Source organism: Podarcis cretensis, assembly GCF_951804945.1.
Source record: "Podarcis cretensis genome assembly, chromosome: 9".
NCBI classification, from domain to species: Eukaryota; Metazoa; Chordata; class Lepidosauria; order Squamata; family Lacertidae; genus Podarcis; species Podarcis cretensis.
This window is the reverse complement of record NC_137178.1, coordinates 75,308,424-75,335,273: the sequence shown is the minus strand read 5'-3', so window position 1 is coordinate 75,335,273 and position 26,850 is coordinate 75,308,424. Positions and strand designations below refer to the sequence as shown.

Sequence of the window (26,850 nt, the reverse complement as noted above, 5' to 3'; positions counted from 1 at the left end):
GGACGCACCTACTTTTTTTTGGGGGGGGGGGAAATAAAGGGAAAAAAAATTCCCTTTATTTCCCCCCCCATAACCAGGTCGGGGAACAGTGGGATGGCGGCGCTGCGCCTCCCCGCTGTCCCCCGAGCTTGTGTGGCTGGTCGATGTCTGTCTGGTGCGCGGGGCGCTCTGCTTCAGGGCGCCACGCGCGCCAGGTGGCAGGCTGGTGTCCACAGCGTGGGGAGCCCTGTGGGGAACTCCTGCAGGGCTCCCCACGCTGCGGATGTTTGTCCGGCGCGCGGGGCGCTCTGCTTCAGGGCGCCCCGCCCGCCGGGCGGCAGGCTGCAGACACCTGCGCGAAGCACGGGGCGTCCTCCAAAGGGCGCCCCGTGTTCCGCGCTGCCGGCTGCCGCCCGCAAGCCTTGCGCACCTTGGGGGAGTTCCCCCGGGCACCAAGGCTTGCGGATAGCTTCCTGGAGCCTGGAGAGCGAGAGGTGTCGGTGCGCACCAACGCCTCTCGCTCTCCAGGCTTCAGCGAAAGCCTGCATTCTCCCCATAGGACGCACACACATTTCCCCTTCATTTTTGGAGGGGAAAAAGTGCGTCCTATAGGGCGAAAAATACGGTAGTTTTAAAGTTGCTTTTAATTGTTTTTAATGGTGTAACCTGCCCTGGGTAAAGCACAGGTAATAAATGATATGATGTGTTGTGATATTTCTAGTTTCAATGTTACAGAGCTTCATTGCTCATGTAGCATCAATTGTTTTCAATGATTGAGAAATATTCAAGGGGAGAATGAAGTCTGTGACTTGACTCCTTGCCACGATGGCGACGCAGTTCCTCCACTGCAATGCTCCTGAATTCCAGTTGCTGGAAAGCGCAAGATGGGAAAGTGGCTCTTGTGCTTGGATCCAGACTTCTACCCTTTGGGGCACCTGGCCGGCCGCTGTGAGACTAGATGGGCCACTGGCCGAATCCAGGCGGCTCTTCTTAGTTCTCGTGAGGGGTGTGGCTTGATTTTGCTTGAGGAGGGATTTAAAGTCCGGGTGTCTGACACACACAGACTGCCAGAAGACTTCTATGTCACAACCACAAACGATAAGTTGCCATACCCAATTTCAAGTGCTGGTAAGGACTTTTTAAAGCCCTAGACTTTTGGGAACCAGGTTATTTGAAGGACTTTAAACCCACCTGAACCTGCCCTGTCGAGATCCATCACACTGGCAGGCACAGGAGACAGGGCCCTTTTGATGGTGGCTCCATACCTGTGGAATTTGCTTTCCTAGGGAGGTACATAGGAATTTTACTTTACTGGCTTTAAAATGAACCCTGAAAACTTGTTTTGTGTTGAGTGCTGCTTTTTTATGTGTGATGTTCTGCATTGTTTCAAACCACTGCTGTTTTGATGTCACAATGTTTTTAGTATTATGTGGAGAGAGAAAGATGATATGAATGAGAGAATGATGCTGGAGGGGGAGAGAGCTGTCCTGGTTTCCCAGCTTCCATGGGTCTCTCCCCTCTCATTCTCCTTTCTGAGAGAAGGGTGGTGGTGCATGTCTGTGCGCATGAATGCTCTCTGCTCACAGGAAGTGGAGCGTGACTTCAGGTTTCTTCTTTCTTGCCCAGGTCTCATGGTACCAAGTGACGTGTCCTTCTTGTGAGATCCAATCCCCAGAACCCTCTGAGAAAATGTCAGGAATGCAGGTAAGGCGGGAAAAGGCTCTCCATATAGAATCATAGACTCGTCGGTTTTAGGAGAAGTTGTTCTGTTAATAATAATAATAATAATAATAATAATAATAATAATAAATTTTATTTATATCCCGCCCTCCCCAGGCAAAGCTGGGCTCAGGGCGGCTAACAACAATCAAAATAATTCAACGATTCTAAAAACATTTCATTATAGAAATTAATTAAAATCAAATTTATGGCAACCAATAAGCAAAATTCTATGCAGATTGCCAGAGGAGGGGGGTCAGGCTGCGCCCTGACCAAAGGCCTGGTGGAACAGCTCTGTTTTGCAGGCCCTGCGGAAAGATGTCAAGTCCCGCAGGGCCCTGGTCTCTTGTGACAGAGCGTTCCACCAGGTTGGAGCTGCGGCCGAAAAGGCCCTGGCTCTAGTTGAGGCCAGCCTAACCTCTTATTACAACTATTGCTGTTAGAAGTCTCCCAGAACAAGTTACAATGAGTTATAGCGAATGCTAGTCCTACTCAGAGCAGGCCCATTGACATGAATGAACTGAAGGTGGCCACATTCATTAATTTCAATGAGTCTGCTCAGAATTGCAGTAGCTTTGGCTGTGTGTTTAAAAATGACACTGAGGAGGAGATGGGCGCACAAGGTCTGGGGCCCCACCCAAAGCAGCATCTCTGGTTAAGGGGTCAGGTCACAAGGGATGGGGAGATGTTCTCTGCTTGAGACTCTGGGCAGCTGCTGCCGGTCAGAGTCAACAGCACTGGACCAGTTGTACCAATGCTCTGACGAAACAAGGCAGCTTCCTGGTGGTTAAGAGTCGTCGTCCCCCCCATCTTTTACATGGGGACTGTATTGGGACAAGTGAATAGTGGGGGACCGGGGCAAGATTTCAAAGTACAAAAGTGGGTGGGCTTGTGATCCATTCCTGGAATAATTACTGGGGTGTCACAGTACACCAGCAAGCGATCTCCCCTTCCCACCCAGAAAGCTCATTTTAAAAAAAAAGTTTTCAAGCCCTGCGGATCTGTGTGGTTTCCTTGATCTCAAATAACAATTTCTTAGTAGAGCTTCCCAGGCGCTCAGCAGGGCAAATGCTGTGAGATTTGCTAGCACCCCTCTTAGGTAAGGAATCAAACCATTGGGTGCATTTGTAATAAGCACGATTTTGGGAAGCACCCAGACGCTGGTCTGCTCCGCTAGAGAACCGGGGCGGGGTGTGCGCACCTCTTGGTTTCAGTGCTGTGCAAAGGTGGGAGCACTTGCGCTCTTCCTCCCCTCCCCCTTCTCTGGTTGAGAGGTTCTGAATTTTGCACAACATCCTGAATCTACAGAAGTCTTCAGCTTTTGCAGATGCATCGTTTTTGAGAGCTGGGCGTGTGGCTTCTTGAACGCGGCGTGTGCAAGAGCCCAAAGGTGTAACTCCCCGGCCCTTTATGCCATCCCTAATGTGAATCTGGGCTGCAACGTTTAATTAGCTGGATAGGTGGAAAGAGGTGCCTTCCAGAGGCTGGTATGCTGCTGCTTTGGGTGGATGAGATGGGGTCGTTGCCACAGTTCAAGGACACATTTCAGTTGGTCCAAAGCCCAGCAGTCAGAGGTGCAGGGAGTTGTAGTCTGACAGTATCTAGGGGGGCCCTGGATCTCCAACCTGGTATTTTTTCCCCTTTAAAAAAAAAAAAGCAAGCATGTTTTTCATTCAGAACTATCTTTTCAATCCTTTTGCATCTATGTTTCAGAAAAAAAGACAATCAAAACATTTGATTTTAATAGACTCGGATTTATTTTACCAGGCGATAGCTGTGCTCTGAAGTTCTCCTCTTCCCTGGTCTCTTAGTTTCCCCCCTCAGTCCTCCAAAAGAGAATTAGATGACCAGTGTCTGTCTGTCAATCAGATTTGTTTCTTGGAAACAATTGTACATAATCACAAAGGCCACATTCACAGCATGCATTTAAACCACCATGATAGCACTTTAAGCAGTCGAAAGCATTCAAAGAATTATGGGACCTGTAGCTTGGCACGGGTGCCAAGACCCCTCTTCCCTTTCTCAGAGCTACAATTCCCAGAAATCCCTGTGAAGAGGGATCGATAGTTAGACTTCTCTGGCATGCTTTAGTTGATATTCCTGCACTGCAGGGGGTTGGACTAGATGGCCCTCAGGGTCCCTCCTTCCAGCTCTGTGATTCTGTGGTTCTGTGAAGTGCCAAGACCCCGTTGAGTCAGCTATGTCCTTCTTCTCTCCCACAGGCCGTCTGGCCATCTGGTACGGAATGTATTGCTAAGTACAACTTCCATGGCACGGCGGATCAGGACCTCCCGTTCAGCAAAGGGGATGTCCTCACCATTATCTCTGTCACCAAGGTAACCCACCCGTCTCGGGTACCAGGGAGAAATCAGAAGTTGGGGGCGTGGGGGGGGGCTCATTTTTCTCGCCCATCAGCAAAGCTGACTGGTTCCTTTATTGGAGGCAGTAGACCTCTGAAAATGGGTTGCTGGGAATCACAAGTGGGGCTGTTGCTCTAGGGCAGGGGTCGGCAAGGTTTACCTCGCCTGGGCCAGTTCAGTCCAGCAGAGATCCCTCCGTGGGCTGGATCGCGCTTGCACATAAGCGCCCGCGCCTGCGATTTCCGGCGTCGGTGTCTGCTCAGACGTGATTTCTGGCATCTGCGCCTGTGCAGATGTGATTTCCGGCGTCTGCGGAAACGAGTCCCTGCGCTGCGCTGCACTGCGCCGCGCCGGTTTAGCACAGTGCGCGGGGACTCACTGAGTGGGCAGCTTGGTTTGGGGGCAGCTTGTGGGCCGGTAAACAACGCCTGTGGGACGTTTGTGGCCCACGGGCCTTAGGTTGCCTACCCCTGCTCTCGGGTCCAGCTTGTGGGCCCCTTCTAAGGATGGGGCAGAGGAGAGCCCAAATGGAAAGTCTTTGACCGAATGCAGCATTTGGCTTGGGCGATGCATCAATACATCCACCCAGGACTGGTTTGAGGGCCAGAGCACGATGGAGCCTTTACCTGGCAGTATATCGCAGGTGAAACTGCTGCTGCTCCTGACTCACTGTGCTCTGGTCCTCAAACCGAGGGCGGAACGAGCCACAAGGCTCCATGGCCAATATAGCTTGTTCCTCCCTTCGCTTTTCAACTTTGCAATGTATAGCTATATCACGGTGTTTGGCTGGTGATACATCCCGTTGCTGAAAAACTGATATCGCCCCTCCCTGCTCATGGGCACTACAAATTGCTTCCAGTGTCGGAGGCAATATGTCTCTGAGTGCCAGTGGCCGGGGAATCGCAGGTGGGGAGAGCGTTGCTGCCCTCATATCTTGCTTGTGGGCTTCTCATGTGTGTCTGGTTGGACCCTGTCACGAGATGCAGGTATTTGTTTGGCTCCAAGAGAGCTCTTCTCATGATGCTAATGTGGTACTATCCGCAAGATCCAGGCATTTCCTTCTGTGGCTGTGATCTTCCTTCCCTCCCTAGCGACCTGAAAAGGGACAGGGAAAGCAATATGTTTTAATTGATGTGAGCGTTATTTAAAGTTCTTCAAGAGTAAGCCACTTGGTCAAGTCCCAGGGAGAGGAGTTGCAGACTGAGCCACTGTATTTGTGAGAAGAGGCTAAACATTGGCAGAGTGTCGAGCTGCCGGGTGGCTGTGAATTTCGAGAGGACAACAGAACGGGACATGAACCCCATCGGGGCAAAAGCCGAGGCTGTAAATCATCCGTTATATAGCCCACGATGGAGGAAAGAGATTCTGTATGTTTATATACTGTGCATTTTCCACAAGTGCAGCACAAAAGGGGGTTCCACAAAAACAGCACTGATTTCTGGTCATAGATTTTTATATGGTTTTAATTGTATTATGTATAAGTCACCGTCTTCTTTTAAATGAACAACAGCATATATATATATATTCAGTGCCTTTTTCCGGGGGTACTCAAGGATACACAGTACCAGCACCTTTATTTCCAGGAAAAAAGCGCTGGATGAATTCATTGCATGCATCCATCTGAGGAGACGATGGAGGAGTCCACCTTTGGGGGTGTTGGAAAGTCGCTAGGATTGCTGTGATTGCTGCTTTTCAGGGGGTTGGTCTAGATGACCTTTGGTGGTCCCTGCCAACTCCACGATTCTACGCTCACAATTGCTTTCTCTTGCCAGGATCCCAACTGGTACAAAGCGAAGAACAAAGTGGGCCGCGAGGGGATCATCCCAGCCAACTACGTGCAGAAGCGGGAAGGGGTGAAAGCCGGAACCAAGCTCAGCCTGATGCCGTGAGTCCGGGCAGATGGGAGACGCCTGCTGAGCTGAGCTTTGCGCATGGGCAGGTGGCTGGATCAGCCTTTCCCAACCTGGTGCCCTCCAGGTGTTGTGGACTCCCAGCTCCCATCAGTCCCATCAGCGTCATGGGAGTTATAATCTAGCAACATCTTGAGAGCACCAGGATATTTGGGGAGGGGTTCTAGATTGGGGCATCTGGCCTCAATTGGGACTCCAATTCCCACCAGCTCCAGCCAGTGTGGCCAGTAGACAGGCATCACGGGAGCTGGAGGGCGCCCGGTTGGAGAGGCCTGGCCTAGATGAACACAAGGGCCTTTGGGGAAAGGTGTGCCAGACAGCACCCATTCAGTACATGCAGATTCCTCTCCCTTCCCTATAATCCTCACAGCTGCTTTGCAAGTTAGGCTGTGCCAAGAAGAAGCCCACCCAGAGGGCAGCATGACTTGAGTGGGCATCTCAATGCAGATATACTAGTATAGTTCTCTGTCTCAGTCTGTGACGCCGCGCTGGCCCTTAGCTCCCCTCAGTAAGCACCCCCACACTTCCTGCCTCTTTCGCCCATGCTCCCCATAGCTCAGGTTCGATCCTCAGCAGCCTCTCTAGGTGGGGCTGGCGGAGAATCCTGCCTGAAACTCTGCAGAGTCGCTGCCAGTCAGTGCAGGAAATCCTGCGCTAGATGACTAGCGGTCTGTGCTTGCAGGAGAAGTGCCATGGCGTGGGGGGTGCAGCTCTTAGGGTTGAGTTGTGCAGGCCATGGACACCCTCGAGGTCGTCCACAGATCAGTATATTCCGCAATAAGGGAAAGGCTGCCATTTTCCAGGATGTTGATTAGCAGAACAGCGTATTCTTCAGAGAGGCCTGCCTGTGGGCTTCCCCTTGGGGCATCTGTGTGGCCGCTGTGAGAACAAGATGCTGGATGGTGGGCCTTTGGCCTGATCCAGTAGGGCTCTTCTTATGGAGGCCTCTTGTGATAGCAGAGCCTCCATGTCCAGGGAGAGTCTATCCCTGAATACCAGATAATGGGGAACAACATTTGGAGAATGCTTTCGCACTCGGGTCCTGCTTCTGGGTGGCTTCTGTGAGAACAGGATGCAGGGCTAGGTGATCTAATGGCCTGATCCAGCAGGTGCTTTGCATGTTCTTATGACGCGCAAGACCTGATCCGTGACAAACAACAGGAAGACTCCCAGGGGTGCTGGCACACAACAGACCTGCTTCTTTCTCTGTGAAGGCACTCTGCACATGTGCAGAATCAGCAGGCCAATAAATAGAACTATACAGATACAGATGTAGTTGCAGATATGACAATGTATTAGCTTGGGGATCAATTCCTAGTTGTTGGAGGCTGTATGATGCAACCTTCCTTCCTTCAGTGTGGGCATTACAGACCAGAAGGCATTGCATCTTCCTAATGGTGCTAGCACAGAGGTGGGAACTTTGAGCCCTGAGAGCTAGTGGTTAGAGTGTAGGACTAGGACGTGGGAGAGACAAGGGTTCGAATTCCCCCGCCCAGCCATGAAGCTCACCTGGGCAAGCTTGGCCCAGTCGCTGCCTCTCAGCCTGACCTACATCACAGGGTTGTTGTGGGGATTCCAGCAGGGAGAAGAACCATGCGCACCGCTTGAGCTCCTTGGAGAAGCAGGGATATTAATGCAATAAAGAAATAGTAAATATAAACAAACATAAACCTGGCCTGGTTGTACAGGTAAATCAACCGGCTTTAAATCTCTAGGCTGCCCCATGGAAATGTTAGAAAAATGGCTAGCCATGATTCCTGTGTTGTCGGGCAGGGGGTGGGGTTAGACTGAGTGGCCCTTTGGGTCTCTTCCAGACCTACAGTGCTATGGGCCCTGTGGTTACGAGGTCCAGCTCTGAGGGCCTTCTGGCGGTTCCCTCATTGCGAGAAGCAAAGCTACAGGGAACCAGGCAGAGGGCCTTATCGGTAGTGACGCCCACCCTGTGGAACACCCTCCCACCAGATGTCAAAGAGATAAACAACTACCTAACATTTAGAAGTCATCTGAAGGCAGCCCTGTTCAGGGATGTTTTTAATGTGTGACATTTTAATCTTTGTTGGAAGCCGCCCAGAATGGCTGGAGAAACCCAGCCAGATGGGCCAGGTGCAAAGAATGAATTACTACTACATGGGTTTCGTGGAGACTGCCGTGGTCACTCTTTCTTCCTTCCCTCTCTCTCCATCTCTCTTTCCCACCCCCAGCTGGTTCCATGGGAAGATCACGCGGGAGCAGGCGGAGAGGCTCCTCTACCCTCCGGAGACGGGCCTCTTCCTGGTGCGCGAGAGCACCAACTACCCCGGGGACTACACGCTCTGCGTCAGCTGCGAGGGGAAGGTGGAGCACTACCGGATCATCTACTCCTCCAGCAAGCTCAGCATCGACGAGGAAGTCTACTTTGAGAACCTCATGCAGCTGGTGGAGGTGAGGCTTCAGCAAGGGGGGCAACCAAAATGGTCAAAGGCCTGGAAACGATTCCTTATGAGGAACGGCGAAGGGAGCTGGGCATGTTTAGCCTGGAGAAGAGGAGGTTAAGGGGTGATATGATAGCCATGTTCAAATATATAAAAGGATGTCACATAGAGGAGGGAGAAAGGTTGTTTTCTGCTGCTCCAGAGAAGCGGACACGGAGCAATGGATCCAAACTACAAGAAAGAAGATTCCACCTAAACATTAGGAAGAACTATGACAGTAAGAGCTGTTTGACAGTGGAATTTGCTGCCAAGGAGTGTGATGGAGTCTCCTTCTTTGGAGGTCTTTAAGCAGAGGCTTGACAACCATATGTCAGGAGTGCTCTGATGGGGTTTCCTACTTGGCAGGGGGTTGGACTCGATGGCCCTTGTGGTCTCTTCCAACTCTATGATTCTATGATTCAGTAGCAGGGCCAAGTCGGGCAGAGCTGCAGAATTGCTTTCCCGGGGACGGGGCAGCAGCGAGGTTCAGGCAGCAAACGCACCAGTGGAGCCAGTTCTGCCCTGCCACTTGTGTGCTTCAGCCCTGCCTCTGAGCGGCCTCGTGGTCCAAAGGTGGGCGGAGTCTGGCCTGTGGGCCAGAGGGGGTTGCTGCCATTATGATCGTTTATTCAGCCATTATGCAAGGACGTCAAAGTGCACTGTGGTGGGAAGGTAAACGGCATTTCCGTGCGCTGCTCTGGTTTGCCAGAAGCTGCTTAGTCCTGCTGGCCACATGACCCAGAAGCTGTACGCCGGCTCCCTTGGCCAATAAAGCGAGATGAGCGCCGCAACCCCAGAGTCGGCCACGACTGGAACTAATGGTCAGGGGTCCCTTTACCTTTACTACCGTAGTTATGCAGGGGCAGTGAACAAATCATACAGAATCTGTCATAAGGAATAGACGGGAAGTCTGGTCGATAGAAAAAGACCTCTTTTGTTTTATGTTTTGAAGGTTATTAGTTGATGTATTAATTCTCTCTTTTTTTGCTTTGGCGGTGATGGAATTTTTTTTCTTTTTCTGTATGGTGTGTTAACGAATGGTATCAATAAAATCAAATAATAATAATAATAAAATCAGGAGTGCTGTGCCCCTGAGCTGCCACCCTTTGTGCCAGCACGAGGGAGCTGGGCTGTTGCTAGATGCGTTGCCAGATCAGCAGGGGCCCCTGCCCTCCACCTAGGGTTGCTCAGCGGTCACAGCCTGCAAAGCTCAGACTTGTGGAGGGTTTCCTGTTTCTTGCAGAGGCAGGAAGATGCTCTGAGCAATTCTGAAAGTGCCCTACTTGCAGAGCAGGTGTGGGGCCCAGCCAGGGTGTGTGTTTGTGTGTGCTTACTGGGATGGGAGGAAGAAGCAGAGGAGTCAAGGGCCCTCCTTCCAAATAGGAGGTGAACCCATGTGAAACACCTCTTCCCTCTCACATGACAGAGGAGGACACCCCCACAAGCTGCTCTCCTGGGGTAATAATACTGCAGAACCCACAGAATGTAGGGCGGTGGGCCACTGTTGACCTCCTACTGCCCCCTTGTGGGGGGATGCCGCCACTGCAACCAGGCTAGATGTGCAACAGACCTTTGAATATTATTATTATTATTATTATTATTATTATTATTATTATTATTACCACACCCATCTGGCTGGGATATACAGTGGTACCTCGGTTTAAGAACAGGCTGGTTTAAGAATGATATGATTTACAAAGTCCGCAAAACCGGAAATAGTGTCTTGGTTTGAGAACTTTACCTCGGTCTCAGAACGAAATCCGAACGGTGGAAGGGCACTGGCAGCGCGAGGCCTCATTAGGGAAAGCACGCCTCGGTTTAAGAACGGTTTTGGTTTAAGAACGGACTTCCTGAACAGATTCGTAAACCAAGGTACCACTGTATATATGTATATATTCCATTCAGCCTCTCTCAAATATAATAGACTTAATTATTTTTATTATCAGGGCCCACAGATAGGGTAACTGTAAGCATGAGTAACATCAACTTTCAATAATAAAACTACAGTAATGTAGAATCAGCACTCTAAAAACAAAAACAAAAGATGCTCAAGGCCGTGTGATGCCTGCTCTGCCAGTCAGTTGTTTTGTGTGGCAGGACCCAGACTCTGGAACTCCCTGCCTCTTGAGATCAAGCGGGCGCCTTCCCAGGACTCTTTTTGGCTCCTGCTGAAAACATTCTTGTTTCGATGAGCCCATTCAGATGCTTAGAAATGCTGGTGTGAATTTTAATCTGTTTTCGTATTTTAACCCTTTGTACATTTAACACCCCCCCCCGATTTTATTTTTTTAATCGTTTCGCAAAACTCTTTGAGTGTTTTGTTTTGTTTTACAATCAAGCGGTGTATAAATGTTAATAAATAAAAAGACCAAGAAGGCGTCTTTCTCCATGGAAATGCTGGAGGAGAGTAACTCCCGTCTCCCTCTGCACACAAAGCAATGCTCCTCTGCTGAGCTGCTGCCCCGTCTCAAAGGGATTCTGCCAAGCCTCAAAACTCCCAGCCCTTGAGGACCTGGAGGAGAGCCCAGCGCCTACATCTTTTCCCTATTATTATTATTATTATTATTATTATTATTATTATTAATATCCCACTGTTTTCCCAGGCATGTACTCAAGGCAGTTTACAGACAAAATAGAATCAGCTAAAAACAGGGGCACCAATCATTAAAAAAACAATAGAATTAAAACACTCTATCATATGATGTATTAAAACATTCAGATAACTATAATAAAAACATCACCGCACCAGCCTTTTCCAGAGAAACAGTCAGTTCCCAAAAGCCTGTCGGAACAAGGAATTCTTCAGCTGCTGTCAGAAGCACAGCAAAAAGAAACCAGTTGGTTTCTCTAGTAGGGAGATACCTAGTAGGGATATTCTACCCCAAACTCCTTCCCACCTTGCCCAGCTTCCATGTTTTTGCCTTTGGGCTGCTCCTCCTCTTCCTTATCTTTTTGCCCCCCGCCCTTTTCCTCTGGAAGGGCCGCATTTGCTTCAGAGACTTCCAGCGCAAGAAATCTGGCCATAAGATTGCTTGCTGATTTTCTTGCATGCAGCTTGCAGAACTGTCCCTTTGGGACTGTGGTGGCTGTTGGAAAGTGTGTGGGGGGGAAACAATGGTAAGCTGCCAGTTCTAGTTTTACCACCCTCCTCCGCCTCCTGGGTAAGTTCTGCAAAAGCAACACCGAAGCAAAGGGGGGGAGGGCAGCCAACAGGCAGGGACCGCTGACTTCAGGTGAGAAGGCAAGTGGGGGCAGCAGAGGTAATAATAATAATAATAATAATAATAATAATAATAATAATTTATTATTTATTATTTATACCCCGCCCATCTGGCTGGGTTTCCCCAGCCACTCTGGGCGGCTTCCAACAGAACACTAAAATACGATAACCTATTAAACATTAAAAGCTTCCCTAAAGAGGGCTGCCTTCAGAGGTCTTCTAAAAGTTATTTTTCTCTTTGACATTTGGTGGGAGGGCATTCCACAGGGAGGGTGCCACTACCGAGAAGGCCCTCTGCCAGGTTCCCTGTAACTTGGCTTTTTGCAGCAAGGGAACTGCCAGAAGGCCCTCGGCGCTGGACCTCAGTGTCCGGGCAGAACGATGGAGGTGGAGATGCTCCTTCAGGTTGGTGCTGCTGCTACCCACTTGCCCTCAAGGGCCACCTTCCGCTGCTCTGGCGGTCATTTTCTGGGCCAGGAGTCACTCGACTCCGATGTGGCAGCTCTGCAGTTGTGAGAGGAGGTTGCACGAAGGGTCTGCAACCAGGTGGTGGAACATGTGCTTTTCTTTTCTTTTTTCTTTTTTGAATTTGCATTTTATTTATTTGTTAACATTCTTATATTACATCGGTAAGCGTTGTCATATTACATTACAGGACTTACTATAATGTAATTTCCAACATGTATACATAAATTATCTACAAATTTTGTATACCTAGAAAGAAAATGAAACAAAAAAAAGAAAGATCAAAGAGAAAAAACAAAAACAATTCCCCCCCAATCATATACATACCAACACACTAGACTTCCTGTCTTTCCTGTTGTATATTCCTTATTTACAAATGAATGTACTCTTATTGTATATTTCTTTAGGTAAGGGTAAAGGTAAAGGGAACCCTGACCATTAGGTCCAGTCGTAGCCGACTCTGGGGTTGCGGCGCTCATTTCGCTTTATTGGCCGAGGGAGCCAGCGTACAGCTTCCAGGTCATGTGGCCAGCATGACTAAGCCGCTTCTGGCGAACCAGAGCAGCGCACGGAAACGCCGTTTACCTTCCTGCTGGAGCGGTACCTATTTATCTACTTGCACTTTGACGTGCTTTCGAACTGCTAAGTTGGCAGGAGCAGGGACTGAGCAACGGGAGCTCACCCCGTCGCGGGGATTCGAACGCCGACGTTCTGATCGGCAAGTCCTAGGCTCTGTGGTTTAACCCACAGCGCCACCCGCATCCCTGTATATTTCTTTACATATTATCTAATACATTCCTATATCAGTATGTGCTCTTAGTCTTATTTTGAAGCATGTGCTTTTCAGAGAGTCAGAGCGGCACTTTCCTGGGTTTCAGCAGTTCCGTTCGCCGCGGCGAGTCCAATCCCACCTCTTGGCGAGCATGTCAAGTGGGCCAGTCCTCCTTTGCAGAGGTGCTCAGGGCTGGTGCTCAGTAAAGGCCTGGTGGACGCCCTGCGAGAAGGCGTTCAGGGTGCCTTCGAGCAGCAGCACCCAAGCCAGCCTGCTCCTCTGGGTGGGAAAGCGGCATCTGGGTGCTGGACTCTGGTTTGATCTGATGTTCTCTTCCCCCTGTCCCCCCCCCCCCGATCCACTTGGCAGCACTACACCTCGGATCCTGATGGGCTCTGCACTCGCCTCATCAAGCCAAAGGTCATGGAGGGCACAGTGGCTGCTCAGGACGAGTTCTCACGCGGTGAGCATGGCAGCAGGACTGGGCAGGCCCTTTGGTTGGGCTGGGCTCCCGTGGGAGTTGCGCATGGCTTATTTGACTTCCTCTCCCTTTCTGTATCTCTGCCCTCTTCCAGGCGGGTGGTCCCTCAACATGAAGGACTTGAAACTGCTGCAGATCATCGGGAAAGGGGAGTTCGGAGGTGAGTCGGGCAGTGATGGCAAGTGATGGCGCAGGGAGATCTTTCTTCTCCTGGCAGCTGGGGAAGTCAGGCCCCCCACCCCACCCCCCATGGCTCTGTTAAGGGTCATGGTCAAAGTTTAAGGTTATCCCATGAAGCTGAATGCTCAAGGATTTGGGACAGATAAAATAAAGGACTTCTTTATGCAGCACATAGTTAAACTACCAAACTCCCTTCAGCAGGAGGCATGATGGCCAACAACCTAGAGGTGGCTTTAAAAGATTAGGCAGATTTCATGGTGGAGAGGGCTATTGATGGCTGCTAGCCATGATGGCTGTGCTCTGCCTCTACGGCCAGAGACAGCAATGCTCCTGGATACCAGTTGCTGGAAGCCACAGGAGAGAAGAGGGCTTGTGTTCGAATCCCGCTTGCTGGTCTTCTGCAGGCATCTGGTTGGCTGCCGTGAGAAGATGATGGTGGACTAGATGGGCCATGGGTCTGATCCAGCCTGCTGTTGGGTTTTTAAAGTTCTCCTGAGCCAGGCTCAGCTAAGAACCTCGGAAGCTCATGAGGGCCCACTTCAGACTCAAAAAGTCCCCTGTTCAGGTGGGCAGGGCCCCTTCCTGAAACCTCAGAGCTGCTTCTAGTCAGGGTAAATACTCTTGCTAGAAGCTCAGCCTGGCCCTCACCGGTTCTGGAAGGCTCCTATAGAAGAGTCCCGTACGCACAGAGACTTTGCACCTCCACATTAGGGGAAATAGCTAGCCCCGAACATATATTATTTAGATGTCCTTTTTATGTTGAGATCCGTAGAGCCACCATTAATCCTTTGCTGAAGAGGCTCGCCGAACTTTCAGACAAGTCTAAACTTAATTCTCTCCTCTTAGGCAAAGATCACAAGACCTGGCAGGTAGCCAGATTCTGCGCCCAGATTCGCAGGCACAAATCATCCTCTAGAATAAAATACCTCACTAGGGAAATGCTGAAGTAGCCCACATCTCAGTTGTATGGGTATACAGTGGTACCTCGGGTTACATATGCTTCAGGTTACAGACTCCGCTAACCCAGAAATATTACCTCGGTTTAAGAACTTTGCTTCAGGATGAGAACAGAAATCGTGCTCTGGCGGCACGGTGGCAGTGGGAGGCCCCATTAGCTAAAGTGGTGCTTCAGGTTAAGAACAGTTTCAGGTTAAGAACGGACCTCCGGAACGAATTAAGTACTTAACCCGAGGTACCACTGTATGTATATATCTCAGTTTTAACTCATGAGCTATTGCTACATTCTGCTCCGATTGTATATTTTATCTTTATGAACGCTGTTTTTATTGTGCTATGTTACGTGAGCTGGTCTTTGGCCATAATAAATTATCTATCTACTCAGGGTAAAACCACCTTGAGCCAAGGTGATTTGACTCCGTGTAAGGCACCTTTCCTATGTCCTCGCTTAAGGGAAAGGGACCGGGCTGTGGACTGGTGTTCTCTCCCCGGACATAAGCTATGTGAGAGCCAATGGCCCTCCCCCTCCTGTGGCTTCCAGCAACTGCTGTTCAGAAGCATTTAGTACTTCTGAGTGTGGAGGGCACAGTATAGCCATCCTGGCCAGGAGCCATTGACAGCCTTAAGGGAAATTTGTCCATTTCCCTTTTAAAGTCATCTAGTGGGACTCATGTGGGGGGGAGTTCCACTGTTTAACTCTGTGCTGTGCGAAGAAGCCCTTTTACCTGCCCAAACCTCAGCTTCAGGTAGAAGAGAGGGCCGCTCAATGGCCTGCGCTGTGACCCATCCCGGGGGCACCTGGCTGCTGTTCCCTGGAAGCAGGGTGCTGGGTTCAAGGGACCTTGACCTGCGCTTGCGTCTCCCAGCCCTGCACCCCCCTTCAGATTGCCCTTCTCCTTTCCAGATGTGATGCTGGGTGACTACCATGGGAACAAGGTGGCCGTGAAGTGCATCAAGAACGATGCCACCGCCCAGGCCTTCCTGGCCGAGGCCTCGGTGATGACGTGAGTGCTGGGGGGGGGGGGGAGCCCAGCATGAGAACAAAGGCACGTTGATGATGGCAGAAGCTTAAGGGATAATTTTCATTGATTCGTTTTATTTCGCCTTAAGGTCCCAGGGCTGGTGGCAGCCCTTTATTTATTTATTTATTTATTATTATTATTATTAAATTTTATTTATACCCCGCCCTTCCCAGCCAAGACCGGGCTCAGGGCGGCTAACACCAGTATAAAAACAATTGATTGAAATACAATTTAAAAACAAGATTAAAATACAACATTAAAATGCAGCCTCCTTTCAGTAGGAACTCAAATCAAAAACCTTTTTTGGGGATGAAAACGTCAAGTCTTCTCCAAGGCCAACTATCCAGACTGGTCCTACGTGGGCCAGAAAAAAGCCAGGGAAGTCCCCAAATAGGAGTTCCATCACAGAAGGAGAAAGGGAAAAGGAAAGAGGGGGAGGGAATCAAATTGGCTCCAAGCCAAAGGCCAGGCGGAACAACTCTGTCTTACAGGCCCTGCGGAAAGAAATCAGATCCTGCAGGGCCCTGGTCTCATGAGACAGAGCGTTCCACCAGACCGGAGCCAGTGTTGAGAAGGCCCTGGCTCTGGTTGAGGCTAATCTGACTTCCTTAGGGCCCGGAACCTCTAGGGTGTTACTGTTTTAAAAACCCAGTTAAAAACAAATTGCACTCATGGGAATAGGGTGGGTCCTGAAAAATATGTATCTTTTGGGGGGATCAGAGGCCTCCCGAAAGAAGCGGAGGCTCTGGGGTGTGTGTGCAGGGAGTCCTTTGAGGGCCGCCATCACAGACTGTCCTGGTGTAGCCTTGCCGAGGTGAGCCTGAGACGTCGGGTGATGATCTGCTTATTTATATATCACCCTACCTTCTTTCCTCCAAGGAGATCGGGATGGTAGGACATAGTTCTAGTCCTCCACATTTTATCCTCACAACAAACCTGTGAGGTAGGCTAGGGTGACAGGCAAGAGTACTGGAGAGCCAATGTGGTGTAGTGGTTAAGAGTGGTAGTCTCGTAATCTGGTGAAACAGGTTCGCGTCTCCGCTCCTCCACATGCAGCTGCTGGGTGACCTTGGGCCAGTCACACTTCTTTGAAGTCTCTCAGCCCCACTCACCTCACAGAGTGTTTGTTGTGGGGCAGGAAGGGAAAGGAGAATGTTAGCCGCTTTGAGACTCCTGAAGGGGAGTGAAAGGCGGGATATCAAATCCAAACTCTTCTTCTTCTTCTTCTTCTTCTTCTTCTTCTTCTTCTTCTTCTTCTTCTTCTGGCCCCAATGACACCCAGGGAGCTTTGTGGCTGAGCAGGATCTCTCCAACCACTGCACCACGCTGTCTCTCTTCCTTGAGGCAGCTGGCTTCAGAGATGAGGGTGCCTTTGCCTCTGGTCCAGCCTCTCCCTGTCTCTGTCTGTCTCTTTAAAAAACAGGCAGGGCCGAATCATCAGGTGAAGGACAGAAACGTCCAAGGGAGACTGGCATAGTGCTGGGAACAACTATCCTCCCTGGCCATTGGCCATGCTGGCTGAGTTTAAGCAGAGCTTGGCTGGCCATCTGTCGAGGATTCTCTAGCTCTGATTCCTGGGGTTGGGCTGGATGACCCCTGGGGTCCCTTCCAGCTCTGCGTTTCTAGGATTCTATGAACGGGAGTTGGAGTCCAACAACATCTGCAGGGCTCCAGCTTGACACGGAGGTTTGCCCAAGGAAGTGAGATTGATAGCACTGAGGATGGAGGCAAGAGCCAGTCAGTAGGTCCGCATGGGATTTCTCCCAGAGTAAGCATCCGGGTTGCTTAAGAGTTGGGAGAAGGGTGCTGGGCGCCATAAAGGATTGGGCTCCAGGGCTCCAGTCTGACTTCTGCATGGCTTAGACCCTGAAGATCCCAGGTTCAGTCCACGATGGTATCTCCAAGTGGAGATGGAAAAGATTTGCACCTGAAGCCTCCGGGGAACTGCTACCAGGCCTTGCTTGGAACTTGGAGCTCGCTGGACCAGGGGTCCAACTCTGGTCTAGGGCAGAATAATAATAATAATAATAATAATAATAATAATAATAATAATAATAATAATAATTCATTATTTATACCCCTCCCATCTGCCTGGGTTTCCCCAGCCACTGTGGGCGGCTTCCAACAAAGCACTAAAATACAATAACCTATTAAACATTAAAAGCTTCCCTAAACAGGGCTGCCTTCAGATGTCTTCTAAAAGTCTGGTAGTTGTTGTTCTCTTTGACATCTGGTGGGAGGGCGTTCCACAGGGCGGGTGCCACCAACTAGAAGGCCCTTTGCCTGGTTCCCTGTAACTTGGCTTCTCGCAGTGAGGGAACCACCAGAAGTCCTTTGGCGCTGGACCTCAGTGTCCGGGCAGAACGATGGGGGTGGAGACGCTCCTTCAGGTCTACTGGGCTGAGGCCGTTTAGGGCTTTAATGGTCAGCACCAACACTTTGAATTGTGTTTGGAAACGTAGTGTCCTTCCTGACATTCTTCTGAGTGTAGGCAGGGCTCCTTGGGGTATCCAACGCCCCCCAACACTTGGGAGCAGGATCCACAAAGGCGTGGAGGCCACAGCCTCCCTTGGGCCCTTGGATGTCTGCAGTGTCCCTGCTGTGTCACCAGTCATTTATTTAGTTATTAAATTTATATGTCGCACTTCATATGAGGATCTCGGGCGTTTCACAAGACAAGAATACAGGATAAAACCACAAAATAAATAGAACAAAACGAAACAATAAACCCCCTCCCACAAACACATTTAAAAGGCTGTTAGAATAACAATCAGCCAAAGGCCTGGTTGAAGAAGAATATTTTCACCTGGCGCCTTAAGGTGTGTGATGGAGGTGCCAGCCAAACCTCCCTGGGGAGAGCGTTCCTCAAACAGTGGTGACTGGGCCAAGGTCACCCAGTAAGCTTCATGTCTGAGTGGGGTGGGGTGGGGATTTGAACCCTGGTCTGAAGGGCTCCTAGACTGACACTCTTACAACTACACTGCGCTGCCTCTGATACCAGCCAGTGGCCTGTGGATGACACCTTCTCTTCCCTCCCTCCCCGGCCAATCTCATTGCAGGCAGCTCCGGCACAGCAACCTGGTTCAGATGCTGGGGGTGATTGTGGAGGAGAAGGGCGGCCTCTACCTCGTCACAGAGTACATGGCAAAGGTAAGGGGCTGGTGCCGCCCTGGGGCTGCTGGCCAGGGGTGCTCAAAAGGCCGAGCCACCCTACCAGGCAGTTTTCAGCAGCTGAGCAGGACCCATGGCCAGGCCGTGGCCTGATCAAAGGTCGGGGGGCACGACTGCTGTATAAAAACATGGTGAACTGAACTTTTTTTTTTTTTTTTAATAATTTTTAATTAGTTTTTCAACATATCATTTTCAACAGTAATTAAACATACTTTCATATCTTATACCATTTTTTTGACTTCCATCAATCACATCTGAAAATTTTCCAATCTATGCACTAAATATACATTTCTTACTTCCACAATTACATTTAATTCATAACTAATGTTTCTATTCTTTCTCTACTTTGCAATGCTTCATACATTTCTTCTTACAAAATTTCTTGTAGTCCTACTAGCGTAATCTGTTGATTACAGTTGCTCTTCAAATAGTTCGTATATTTCTTCCAATCTTCTGTAAATCTCTGGTCCCGCAGGTTTCAAGTCCTTCCTGTCATTTTGTCTAATTCTGCATAGTCCATTAATTTTGTCTGCCATTCTCCTTTCATCGGAATTTCTTCTTGTTTCCATTTCTGGGCTATCAATACTCTTGCCGCAGTTGTTGCATATAAAAACAATTTAACATCTTGCCTATTAATATCCTCGCCTATAATACCGAGTGCGTAACAACTTTTAAAGGCTTTAGAGATTTCCCAACTCCTTAGCCAAAGACCACCCAAAAGTATCATACCAGAAAAAGGCTGTCTGCAACAGAAAGTTGAGAATGTGGCTTGTTCCCTGTCTGTCAATATACCTGATTGTGTTTGCCAGTCTGGGCCATTCTTTTGAAACGTTATGTACCATAAAGGCCGACCCCATTCATACCCAGAAGATAACAGATACTTGCCATAGCAGTTTTGCAGAGGGGTAGCCCATTCATTCCAAGAGGTTTGTCTGTTTACAGGATTGGAAACGATTTGCAAGTGAAAAGAACTATTGGGAAGGGTTTCCCAAGATGCTTCCTTCTTCTGCAAAGAAAATATCCGGGGCTATTAAGAAGGCCAAGATGGATTTGGGAAGGTTCTGTGTACTCAGATAAAGTGTCTTTTTTCAGAGAATATTTCCTAATTTTGAAGGGTGAAGGATTGGGGTTTTTTTGGGGGGGGGGGAGGGCCTCCTATGTATGCACCTTAAAATTTGTGTAACAAAAGAAGCCTTGGTGACTAAGGAGAGAGAGAGAGAGAGAGAGAGAGAGAGAGAGAGAGAGAGAGCCGGCTGGTGAGGCCAGGATGTGCCTTGCAGCCTCTGCTTAGCTGGAAAAAAACACCCCTGACCAGACTTGTAATGGGCTGAGAGTTGCGCTCCATACTTGACCCCCCCCACCCTGTTTGTGGCATTAACCCTTCTCTTCCCACTTCTCTTTTTCTGCAGGGAAGTTTAGTCGATTACCTTCGCTCCCGAGGGAGGTCTGTGCTAGGGGGAGAATGTCTGCTGAAGTTCTCCTTGTAAGTATGGCACAGGCGAGACAAGGCCACACACCCACCTGGCAGGATCTGTGCCTGCACAAAACAACAATCAGAACTTGTTTGTGTGTAGACAGATGGATCAATAGAGACAGAGAGATACTTGCAACAGCCACCAACCATTGCAATTTGGGTGCCAAGTACAAACGTATGCAAACATCACTAAGCAGATAAAATTGCAAAAAGCTAAATGTAAAGTCACACAGTCAAGGGAGGATCATTGTGGATCAACCGTTTTATGTTATTGGCAGTTGTTAGAACTGTTGCTGTCTTTTCAGTCACCAGTTTGTCTTGATCCGCAAGGAGAAAAGTCACATTCTGGATGAGATGTTGGTGGCGGGTTGATTATGTAAATGTCTGCACAGAGGGCAGATTGGCAGCGCATAAAACCATGTGTCAGCATTACCGTCTTCGCATGGACATGCATGATTTTGGAATGAGACCCCCTTTAAAATTCGGCTGGAGGAGGAATGTTCAACCACACCCTCAAGAAAACTGTTTTGTGACCTTGGCAGCTGGGTCATTACCTAGCCCCACCCCAATGGGACAATTTTGATGGGTGGATGGGGCATAACATCACATGGTTGGCAGGTGGGTTGACATGTCCACCCACCAATGCTCCTAGCGCAACACTTCCCTAAGCACCTGACAGCTGAGTGCTTCTTGGGCACCATGCGCAACATCAGATGTGAGCATGGTTTGGGGAAAACAGCCTTGCCAGCCAAATAAGAACCCTGGCCAGGCCAGTTTTAGCTTGTGGGCTGCTTGTTCCTCGTCCCTGTTGTACATTTTTGGCATCTGGCCAGCGATAAAAAATTGCTAGTATACTTTTCAGATAATGTTTTGCCTTTTTTGCAGCTCCGCATTCTCTTACTGCATTCTGTGGCCCACCTTGAATACCTGTTGAGGCTTAAATCCATGCATTTTAATCTATTGCCCACAGCATTATACAGTGCCAGACACTCTGGTTTTAAAATTACAGCGAAGAGCCACATGTATTCCATGCAGAGATCTACCAGGTTCAGTCCCAATGGCAGCTGGGAGACACTCCTGCCTGGAACTCTGCAGAACTGCTGCCAATCAGTGTAGACAGAACTAACCTAGATGAAGTAATGGACTGTTTTGGTATAATAAATAACAAGATGAAAAAATCTTTTTTAATAATTCCAGTGGCACCTTAAAGATCAACTAAATATAAGCTTTCAAGGTATGAGCTTTCTTGTGTAATGCAGTGGTACCTCGGGTTAAGTACTTAATTTGTTCCTGAGGTCCGTTCTTAACCTGAAACTGTTCTTAACCTGAAGCACCACTTTAGCTAATGGGGCCTCCTGCTGCCGCTGCGCCGCCAGAGCACGATTTCTGTTCTCATCCTGAGGTAAAGTTCTTAACCCGAGGTACTATTTCTGGGTTAGCGGAGTCTGTAACCTGAAGCGTCTGTAACCCGAGGTACCACTGTACACACTTCATCAGATACTCTGACGCTGAGGTTGCTTCAACCTTATAACTGTTGTTGTTAGAAATAAACAACTGTTGTTGTTTTGGTATAAGGCAGCTTCCCAGCTAATCATTTGGAGGACGCATCTAGAAGCACAGGAGAATCTTCTTGGGGGTGATAGCATGTGTTCACAGGAGCTTAAAACAGAGGAAAATGGATAAGGAGATGCTGGGAAGGATTTGAATGTCAGGTGATTGATGGGCCTTTCATCACAGTGTCAAAACTACGGCCTGTAATGATAACGTTTCAATCATTCAGTTTTAAAATGCCCGCACTACTTTTCACGTAAAAAATAAAATAAATAGGATTATGCAACGGTTTAACAGATGCAAGCACTAATTAACACAAATAATCAGTGCAGAATACAACAGCAGCAGAACCAGGTAAAGGGTATTTTGGTCCTACATACAAAGAAAGAGAATGTGGTCAGGGCATTCCAAATCCTGGGGGCCACCACAGAAACAGGCCCTGCTTTGCAATCCAACCTGTGCTGCAAGTTGCAATTCAGAGCAGAGCCTCACTCGCACGTCTTGGCTGCCAGGAGGCTCATGCAGGGAGACAGCTCTGCGCTGGCATCATCTCCTGGAGCAACAGCTCCTTTTCCTGAGTCTTGCCTGCCTGTTCTCCCCACACAGAGACGTCTGTGAAGCCATGGCGTACCTGGAGGCAAACAACTTCGTCCATCGGGACTTGGCAGCGCGGAATGTCCTGGTCTCGGAAGACAACATTGCCAAAGTCAGTGACTTCGGGCTGACGAAAGAAGCCTCATCAACGCAGGACACAGGCAAGCTGCCAGTGAAATGGACGGCGCCGGAAGCACTTAGAGAAAAGGTGTGGCACAACACGGGGGTGACCTGGGGGGGCCCTGAGCCATCACAGACACAGGCATGAACCTCAAACTGGGGGGCAAGCGGCGCCCTCCTTCCCCCTCTCTTCAGCCCTTGGGACTGACTCTCGGGGGGCGGGTGTGCCCCTTCCCAGGCCCCACCCCCTGCTGGCCGGCATGAGCGTGATTTGCAAAATGGACTTGGATCAGTCATGAGCTACAATAGTTCCTATTATGCAGAGGAGGCTGGGTGTAGTTTGGGGTGCATTTGGTGGCTTTGGGAAAGTGCTAAAACCCAGTTCCCTAAAAAGAGGGTGGTGAGCAGAGATGGTTTTAGGACACAGCGTGACTGGTTTGGTTGCGCTGGCTGTTATGCTGTGGGGGGGGGGCACCCAAACAGTGCTATGGAGCAGAGTGCAAGAAGCAGAGGTGCTGCTGCTGAAATTTGAGAGCCCAAATTCGCCGCTGTGGTGAGAGGCAAGTGTGATGATCTCCAGGCTTGGGGAGTATCTCGCCACCCCCAGGAACCATTTCCCTCAACGATGGACTTCCTTTCTCTTAGCAGAAATTTTCCACCAAGTCCGACGTCTGGAGCTTTGGGATCCTCCTCTGGGAAATCTACTCCTTTGGGCGAGTGCCTTATCCGAGAATTGTAAGTGACGGAAGCTCAGCTTGGGCGGCTTTTGATGTTTCGACAGGGATCCTGCCCCTCCCCTCCTTTTTTTGCAGCCAACTCTTGCAGCAAGTGCATTTTTGCTCTGCCTTCTCTTCTCATAGCAGTTGAGTTGCCTTAGGGCAGTGATGGCCAAACTTGGCCCTCCAGCTGTTTTGGGACTCCTTCACCCTTTGCGGCCTATCTGCACACACCCCTCCAGCTCACCTGCCGGGCCCACAATGCCCATGCATCCCTCAGGCACATGTGAGCATTTGCTCACACAACACCGCTGCTTTCTTACATCTCAGCTCATCTGAAAGCTCCTTATGCAACCACAGTGGTTCCTTTACATGTCCCCCACTTTTCTTTCTTGTTGGAATTCTCGGCTTTTGTGTCTTAAATAGTTCACCTTTAAGAAACTCCCACCCATCTTGGAGTCCCTTCTCTTTGAGTATTTCTGACCATGAGATCTCACCCGGCAGTTTCTTTTTTCTTTTTTAAATAATATTTATTCAAATTTTAAAGGTTACAAAAAGAAAAAAGAGAAAAAAGAAAAATAAAAAAGACAAAAATAATACAATCAAATAAAAAATAAAAAATACCTCGAACCTTTACATAGCCTTCTTTCCTTTACTTATTTCCTTGACCTCCTCACACCTCCCATTTTTGTATTCTAATTCAAATTGTTATTTCAGCAAATCCTTCCAACCTTGTTTTTATCTTAATAATTTGTCTTAATATGCTATAATTTTACGTTCTCTCTTTCACCAATTCATTTTTACTTAAACCTTTATGTCATTTCTGCCAAGACCACATAATTTTCTTTTTCCAACATCTTTCTAACAATCCTTAATTTTACAATATTTTTGAAGATAAACTTTAAATTTTTTCCAATCTTCTTCCACCGACTCTTCTCCTTGGTACCAGATTCTGCCAGTCATCACCCGGCAGTTTCTTAAGCTTTCTGAAATTGGCCTTAAAATCCAGAGTGCATGTCTGACTACGCTCAGATTTCCCTGCCTCTGTCTCATCAAACCCAAAAGGGTACGATCACTTCCTCCCAAGGTTCCAAGTACTTAGACTTCGTCAATCAGTTCCTCCCTGTTGGTGAGGACGAGGTCCGGGATAGATGGCCGGCCCCCTTGTTGCATCTTCCACCTTCTGGGAAATGAAACTGTAAGCGAGACAATGGAGGAATTTGTTGGACCTTATATTCTTGGCAGAGTTTGAGTTCTGATGGATATCAGGGTAGTCGAAGTCTGCTATGACTACTATATTTCTGAATGTTTGGTACTCTGCTGTAGGAAGGCACCATCCGAGCCTGGCTTGGTGATCTATAACAGACCCCCACAGTAAGGTCACTGTTGTCTTTCTCTCCTATATTTGTAACCCAGGGGTCAACAAACTTACCTCAGGCCGCTGTCTCCAGCACCGATCGCGCGGCAGGCCGAAGGGCAGGGGAGCATGTGCCCATACGCTTGTGCACATGCTATTTCCGGCGCACTTCCGGGTCGGAGGAGCACCGGAAACGGCATGTGCACGGGCCTCCTCCGACCCGGATGTGCACCGGAAATAATGCTTGCGCATGTGCTATTTCCGGTGCTTCTCTGACCCAGAAGTGGGCAGCTGCGCAGCGCCGGTAAGAGTGGGTGACAGCAGTGGGTGGTGCCGCAGGCCGGATAAACGAGTCCCTCGGGGCTTATCTAGCCCGTGGGCCTTAGTTTAGGGACCCCTGTTTTAACCCATATACTCTTAATCTGCTTTCCATACTCCAGGTCATGGATTTCTTCACAAGTGTACACATCCTTTATAATGCTGCTACTCCTTCATTCCTGTTTGATCTATTCCTTTTGAATAGGTTATACCCCTCAATTTCTATATTTCAGTCATGAGCCTCATCCCATCAGATCTTAGTAATGCTTATTAGGTCATATAATGCATGTTCTGCATTAAGAGCTCAAATTCATCTTGTTTCCCTCTCCTCCCACCCCTTGCAGCCTCTGAAGGATGTAGTCCCTCGCGTGGAGAAGGGGTACAAAATGGAGTCCCCCGACGGCTGCCCTCAGATCGTCTACGAGGTGATGAAGAAGTGCTGGACCTTGGACCCCGCACACCGGCCCGCCTTCCACCAACTACGGGAACAGCTAGAGCATATCAAAGCCAGCGAGCTTTACCTGTGAGGTGGGCGGGAGGGTGGGGTTTCCCTTGGACACACCTCTTCCTCCACCACTTCCTGCGACCCGCCTCCCACGCCCATGCGTCTGGGGGTTGGGGATAACGGGCGAGGGGGCTGAGGGAGCGGTTCTTCCCCACCCCTCCAGGAATGCAGAATTCCTCCACTCAAGGGACTGTATTTAGAGAAACATATTGGACTGTGTGCATATTTACCCCCCACCCCCGTGCCCCAGCTGGTGGGGGGTGGGGTGGGGGTCCGGCTTCTCCTCCCTCCTCCTCCTCCGTGGAAAAGGCTCCCCCATATCTTTTTCAGTGGGGTCACCAGTAGACGCACGAGGGAGAGAGAAAATATGGGAGACCCCAAAATCTTCTCCTGGTCCTGTAGGAATCCCGGTTCTCTTATAGCGGGGAGAGACCCTGACTGTTTGTTTGTAGCATGTACCCCACACTTCCCCCCCATTTGACCCCCTCCTCACAGAAGCGCCTCTCTCCGCCCCCCGCCGCGCATCCTTCCTTCCCCCTTTGACTTTCTCCCCAGAACCAGACCTCCATGCCTCCCATTTTCATGGGGAGATGTAAGACGTTCACATAGCACCAAAACAATGGGAAGATTGGGGGGGGAGGAGGGAGGGAACCCCCATGAGGTGTGGGAAACAGAGGGATTTCTCTTCCCCTCCCAGTATTTCTGTGACTGCTGGAAATACCCAAATTACCAATCCAGTATCTTTTACCCCACCCCCGCTGCCCACAACACACCTTTTTTTTATTAAAAAAGAAAAGATTTTTGTTCAGTTTTTATTTTTATTTTTTGTTCCTTTTAATGTTATTTCAAACTGCACCGGAAATCAGCCGTTTTGCTGGGTTTTACTAAAGTTGCAAATCTTATTTTTTAAAGTAATAATAAAAAAGGTTAAAAAAAAGAAGAAGAAAAGAAAACAGAACACGCTCTGAAATTTAGCAAACTCACCCCCCACCCCCAACCAAATGAAGGCAGGGCAAGTTTAAAACCGCAAAGCCACCAAGGACGGCTGTTGGGTTTTTTGGGTTTTCTTTGCTTAAAAACAGTGTTTGCATGCTGTCTCCAGAGGCCTTTTTCCAGTCCTGTCTAGTGCTTTATGCTCATATAATGCTGCCAACTGTGAGATTAAACTGTAATAAAGATCATTCCATATGAACACGTATGAGCTCCTGCCTTGGTTGTCATCTTTTCCCTGCGTCTGTAAGCACCAGGGGGTGGTTTTGAGGAGAAGGCTGGGCTGCCTGGTTAGAAATGACAGGGCTCCAAATCCACTGGACTTTGACTGGTAGGTCAAGACCCCCGAGTGGGTCCTCCAAGGCACCACCACCAAGGAATGTAAAAAAGGTAAAAGGTAAAGGTACCCCTGCCCGTACGGGCCAGTCTTGACAGACTCTGGGGTTGTGCGCCCATCTCACTTAAGAGGCCAGGGGCCAGCGCTGTCCGGAGACACTTCCGGGTCACGTGGCCAGCGTGACATCGCTGCTCTGGCGAGC

General features: G+C 49.3%; 1 protein-coding gene across 6 annotated transcripts in view; it reads left to right on the top strand.

The window, feature by feature from the left end:
- CSK (C-terminal Src kinase) overlaps nt 1-26,519 on the top strand; it is a 68,528-nt gene extending 42,009 nt beyond the window's left edge. For 5 of the 6 annotated variants that reach the window (XM_079991654.1, XM_079991655.1, XM_079991651.1 and 2 more), the window contains exons 2-13: nt 1,606-1,683; nt 3,921-4,034; nt 5,831-5,943; nt 8,170-8,389; nt 13,245-13,338; nt 13,451-13,516; nt 15,398-15,497; nt 18,575-18,665; nt 20,096-20,169; nt 22,318-22,513; nt 23,071-23,160; nt 25,161-26,519. In XM_079991654.1, coding sequence (XP_079847780.1) covers nt 1,669-1,683; nt 3,921-4,034; nt 5,831-5,943; nt 8,170-8,389; nt 13,245-13,338; nt 13,451-13,516; nt 15,398-15,497; nt 18,575-18,665; nt 20,096-20,169; nt 22,318-22,513; nt 23,071-23,160; nt 25,161-25,343 — 1,356 coding nt within the window. In that variant the 5' untranslated portion in view covers nt 1,606-1,668 and the 3' untranslated portion in view covers nt 25,344-26,519. The remainder of the gene's footprint in view (nt 1-1,605; nt 1,684-3,920; nt 4,035-5,830; nt 5,944-8,169; nt 8,390-13,244; nt 13,339-13,450; nt 13,517-15,397; nt 15,498-18,574; nt 18,666-20,095; nt 20,170-22,317; nt 22,514-23,070; nt 23,161-25,160) is intronic. The other variant, XM_079991652.1, reaches the window with a different exon arrangement.
- The last annotated feature ends 331 nt before the right edge of the window (nt 26,520-26,850 follow it).